The sequence below is a fragment of the Haliotis asinina genome, chromosome 12, assembly GCF_037392515.1.
Source record: "Haliotis asinina isolate JCU_RB_2024 chromosome 12, JCU_Hal_asi_v2, whole genome shotgun sequence".
In the NCBI taxonomy this organism is placed as follows: domain Eukaryota; kingdom Metazoa; phylum Mollusca; class Gastropoda; order Lepetellida; family Haliotidae; genus Haliotis; species Haliotis asinina.
Window position 1 is genome coordinate 53,698,452 of NC_090291.1, and position 6,000 is coordinate 53,704,451.

General features: G+C 39.7%; 1 protein-coding gene across 1 annotated transcript; it reads right to left on the reverse strand.

Annotated features, from left to right (window-relative positions):
* Positions 1-41: 41 nt before the first annotated feature.
* On the reverse strand, positions 42-5,592 carry LOC137258087 (sphingomyelin phosphodiesterase 5-like). Its single transcript, XM_067795642.1, has 6 exons — positions 4,723-5,592; positions 3,609-3,684; positions 2,731-2,871; positions 2,159-2,248; positions 1,724-1,965; positions 42-1,237 (listed from the first exon to the last, which is right to left on the reverse strand). Exons 1-6 carry the CDS (start codon positions 5,563-5,565, stop codon positions 1,157-1,159), a joined length of 1,473 nt encoding a protein of 490 aa, XP_067651743.1. The 5' UTR covers positions 5,566-5,592; the 3' UTR covers positions 42-1,156.
* Between the last annotated feature and the right edge of the window lie 408 nt (positions 5,593-6,000).

The following is a 6,000-nucleotide window of genomic DNA, read 5'->3' on the forward strand; positions in this document are numbered from 1 at the left end:
AATCATCGAAAATTGGTAAACATCTCGTAACTGATGACTGGTTCGTTACAATCTATCAATCATCGAAAATTGGTTAACATCATTTATCACATTTTCCTGATTATGTTTGTTAATGCACAAAAAATATAGACAAAAAAAAGTTAAAGCAGTTGCAAACTTGATATGTTTGAAGGATGACTAGTATGATAGACACCTAAAGTTCCAGGAACCTGTAAGTTAAATTCAGTTATGGTTTAAAATGCGCTGGTAGTACTTTTTAAATTTAACAGACAAAACCAACCTTGTGCAAAATATTGTTAAAGTGTTCCAAAATTGTTTGTATTTGATTATATGAGAAACCATGATCAATTGCTTGGACATTTAGTCATTTCGACCAAAATATTTGATTATTTCGGTTAACCATTATTTATTACATATTTATCTTTACTTAAGCCTTTTCAGTTTTTGTGAATTTCAAAAATGCAATTTTTGAAATAAAGAAAGTACACCTATCTCATAACAACCTGATACGAATTAAGTTAATTGGCTTTAAGGTAATGCAGATCCAGTGAGAAAATAATGGCAGTACTTCCACTTTGTCTGTCACCATGGAAGGGTTTATTATGACAGCCATTCACATTGAGGCATACGACATCTAATATTCTGGGGGGCTGGGCATAGGACCTTAGCAGAACCTGACATAATCTGACAAACTGATGACTTACATCTTCTTCAGGAAGATTTATTTGAAAAAATAAACAAATCCATGAAACACCTGCCCCTTCCCATCCTCCTAGCACATCAAGTTGTTTGTCTGGTCAGCCCACATTAAACTCAGTTGAACTAAACAACATATCAAATCCTCATCATCCCTTACACACAGAACGTCCTCACTCACTTCAATCAATTAACACAACAAGCTCATACTCAAGTAATACTGCAATAAAAGGGTACAAAACTCTTAAGCATAAATTATTATTCTCACAAACAAGAAGCAGTCACACCAATGGTCCACTGTAGATGCTGTACCAGCCACTGAGGAGTCCAGGTGGCAATGGTTACGTTACATGGTCAAGTTTCCATGGTTGCATTGCATGGTCAAATTTTTATGGACACTCTACATGGTCAAGTTTCTATTGTTATGTTGATAATGTGTTTCCATAGACACGTTACATGGTCAAGTTTCCAATGTGAGTGCCACTGGTATATGGTCAGTCAAGGTTGCCAATCGGGTCACAAACTTGTACTTAGATGCTCTCTGGAAATAGATAATTGTGATGATACATATGCAACGTCAACAACATTGCATTTCAATTTTTCACTGACACTGCAGACGTGATAACACAAGAATATGTCAAAACAGGTAACAGAAGTTCCACAACACTGTACTTACACATGTTGGCTAAGTGTGTAAAAAATACAATTATCAAAAAAATGCAATATATGGGAAATGCACACATAATTTAATAACAATGTTTATGCCATGGTTGACTGGTGGGTACATTTGAAACTTTCATGTTCATAATCAGATCAGCCAGTCAACATTTCTTCTCTGTATATTTCAAACTTTCAGGGACAGTGTTAAAGCTTATGAGAGAAGGACTGTCACCCAGGCAGGTAAATGTCACGTTATTAACTATGAGTCATGACATAAGACCCTTCATATTTTCAGCTGAAGTGAGCTGTGTTCAAATGTCTTCTACATGAATAACACTCCACCACATTTCATCATGATTAAACTTACAGAAACATGTTTACGGTGAATGACATAGTCCACCCTTCGCTTGCCTCCAAGAGCTGATGGAATTATGTTTCCATGGTCATCGACTTTACATGAAGAGTTCACAATGGAGTCTAGCGTGCTGGTCTGGAGGTCAGCATCAACCATATAGCGCTGTCGCTGGAGCGGGTCCTTCAGCACAGAACACAGACCCTCAGGAGTTGACACTTCCTTGTCCCACAATTGGTTCTGCCGGAACTCTGTTCCTTAAAGGTAAAAATGTGTAACTCCATCATGGGGACATCAACCATCCTATATCTGGTCTGAAAACCCCCTTGGATCCAATGCATGCATGAGTTTATAGAACTGCATAACAAATGTCACATCAGTACATGAGGACATGGTTGAGTTAACCCACAGTAGTCAAATGTAAATATCTTTGGTAGTATACATCCCTACCTACAGTCCAGGGCTTGTCCAGACCTTGCCTCTCTCTACAGGGGTCCTCATACTGGTCAAACAGTGGGTGGCTGGACAGCTCATGGTCACCTGAAAGGGCAGCAGGAAACATATTTTTTGTTCTCTGTAATAAATCTGCTGCTGTTTTGATCGATCAGTGATCAAGGGTAGGTAACTATTACCAAACACCAGTGACATAAGTAGTATGACAGTGACATGAAACTCTACAGCACCACATTTATCATCCATGCTTCATTTCATCAAGTATCCAAAAACATAATATAAACAGTAAGTTGTAACGAGACAGTTTTGATCAAGTGTAGGTAAGTCTGACCAAAAACAATAAGGACATGGCTTATATAACATAATGACATGAAACTCTATAGCACCACATTTATCTGTAGATCATGTCATCTGATACCATCATTATTTAACAGCGATCCACAAACGTGCTTGTTTCATTTCAAAACAGAAGCAGTATGTATATATACAGTGACAAGGTAGTACTGTGACAGTAGTGTGTAGCCATGGAGACATCACTGCTGCACCATGAGAGTCAATGTGGAACCTACATGGAGACATGTTGTCAAAGTTGAAGTCTCCACAGATGCAGTCCAACTTGATGTTGTCATGTTTAGATGATGTTTCCCGCCTGAATTCTTCTGTCCATTGCAAAACATCATCCAGCTGCTTGTCTGTCACTTTCTGTTCTCCTGAACACAATATTTGAAATCAGTGAACTACAGCATCACAAACAGGGTTTCCAAATGATTTCATTATGAACAAAGTCAAGTCAACAATGTATGACTGTAAAGGAACTTTTGTAGGTAACTTGTATGTCGTGATCTCTTGTATGACACTGTATCATGTGACGTGACCCTAATATCTGTAATACATGATTTGAAAACAGTCAGCAATGCAATGAAAGAATTTAATAGACTCCAGTTCCCTACTTCCTCCATTTTGATAATGATCACACATGTGAGAAATGTATACTGAAAAGGGACACTCTGACTAATAACTGTTATTTTGTGGAATGTTTTAAACTTTAACCATCCTACACAGAAGGATGGTTGGTTTGTCATTTAATGCCACACTCAGCATGTTAAAAGGAGCTTAAACATAATGTATTAGAGAAATATTCTTTGAGCACAAAGTTTTGAGACTGACAGGTTGTGCCCATGGTCCAGTAGAAATTGTGTATTATAGGCTAACTGGTGGGATATGAGTTTTAATAGGAGTTAATACCCCAAATATAACAGCCTGGGATATCAGTACTGTGACCAAGACAGTGTTCTGTAAAACAACAGGATTTAACAAACTGAGTACATGTTGACTTATGCCGCATCAGCATTTTCAAAGACATTTGCTGCAAGAGCGACAGTAGAGTCAGGACAGCTATTCGCCTGGTCAGGTGAACAGACTCCAAGCACACAGTGTCATGTCCTACCTTGGTACGCCTGTAGGTGTGTACAGAAGATGTAGCCTACATCCCGCTTGTGTCCACCTGTCGTGCCGAGGAGCACCTGGATACATTAATCTACATACAGACAACTCAACAACACTTATATCATGGTGGCTTCCACAAAGTTTGAATAATGGTTTTGTAGTGTTTTGCAAAAAAATAACATTTTATACATTTTTAAACAGTCATGATTCAAAGTGAGGACATGGGTAGTATTGAAAACAAAGGTCAAGACGGATTATGACTAGATGTTCTATATAGTTTATACAACCACTGGTCAAAATGACTAATAGTTGGATTTGACAAGAGATGTCGACCCATGACTTTTAGGAAACTTATACTTGAACCCAACAATCTCCTTGGTTATGTTTTCACAGTTGGGCTTGAGGTTAAAGCATTCACTCATCACGCCAAAGATCCGTGTTTGATTCCCCACATTGGTTCAATCATGGTGTCCCCCACCATGATGTTGCTGGAATATTGCTAACAGCATTGTAAAACCAAACTCACTCACTCACTCACTCATCAGCAAGAAGGAGAGTTCTAAGAACACAAGATCTTTCATATTAATATGAGTGATGCTTCGGTGTATCTACTAACACCGTTTTGAAGCAAGTGGTAGCATACATAGCTGCACTGAAACATCACTCATATTGAGTGAGTGAGTGAGTTAAGGTTTATGCTGCACTCAGCAATATCCCAGCAATATATGGCTGCAGTCTGTAAATAATCGAGTCTGGACCAGACATTCCAGTGATCAAAACCTGAGCATCAATCTGCGCAATTGCAAACTGATGACGTGTCAACCAAGTCAGTGAGTCTGACCACCTGATCCTGTTAGTCACCTCTTACGACAAGCACAGTCGTCTTTTATTGCAAGCATGGGTTGCTGCAGGTCTATTCTACCCCTGAACCTTCACGCGTCTCACTCGTATTGATATTAAGGAAGTTGTATATCCACAGATCTTGTTGTTCATCACACCAACTTCTAAATGCTACTCAAAGAAGTCAATCGCCCACTCGCTCACTGCCTCAATAATTGCTTCCTACTTGATTGTTTCCTACATCTTCCTCAAACAATAACTGGCATATATCTTACCTTAACCATCAACAGCCCTTTGGAATTTATCACACAAAACATGCAACTGTTCAAGAAGGGTTTAAAGTCCACATCCAATATTTCGTAGCGACTCGCGAAAAGAAGTCCACTGTTGAACATGAAGTAGTTGCAGCTCAGGCTCCAGTGACCGGCGTCATGGATGACATATGGGAACACCTTCTGAAGCTCTGCCATCAACGGCCGTGCATAACAACGTTGCCAGACTTCCTGGAAACAGATGAAGTCTATTTGTGGGAAGTGAGCTTCAACACTAGCTTCTATGTTTCTACTCTCGGACACTCGCTCCTGAAGGATGTGATTCCTTGATCTTAGGTTGTATCTGGATTCTGTATTCTGGCGGCCATTTCTTTGAAGAAAATCTTTGTAGAAATATTGGTCTATAATAATTCGCTCACCAATTTGCTTTGCTCGTCTAGAAGGATCATCCAGATTGTTGATACGACTCGGAAACTCTTGGAACAGACACACATTAATTGAAGCGATGCTGTAGCTTCCCCTTGCTGGCGCTGGTTTAGCAGCGTTGCTCTTATGGACATACGTGTATTTCCTCCTCACACCAAGCAGCAACAGACGTAGAATGGTGCCAACCAAGGCAGTGGGGTACATGGAAATGTGCAACACCAGAAATGGAATTGTCCATATGACTTTGTTGTGCAGCACACGTTCTGGATGAACTTGTTCCTTTGTGATTGGCATGTACAAGGATAGCAGACATGACAAGCTCCACAGACACGGGTGAATCAAGACCTCTGCTGCCAGAAAAAACACCTCACATATCAACTGGACTGGACGCCATCCTGGGAATGTCTTCTTGTACAGCATCCCAGCAGAAGGTTCTGGTTTGAAATGTGCTGTATGCTCCTGAAACAGAAGTATCAATGCTTAAGTTTGAAGAAAAGATACTGGAGCTTCACCTGGAATAGTGAGAAATGAACCTCCTTACAGAACTAGTTTAGCTGGAGTGTACAACTCATATGTTGTTTCACCTCATATTTTCTGCAGCACTCAACCATAATCCAGCTGTATGATTAGAACCTATAAATAACTGAGTACACCAGGCAACCCGGTGCCCAACATAATGATCAATCAATCATCAATCTAGGGAACTAGAATTTGGTAACTGGTTGTTTAAAGCCACACTCAGCAAGATTCCAGTATATGGCTGTGGCTCGGAAAAAGACCAGACAATCCAGTGATCAACAGCATGAACATCTATCTAAGCAACTGGGAACTGATGAAATTTGTCAACTAAATCAG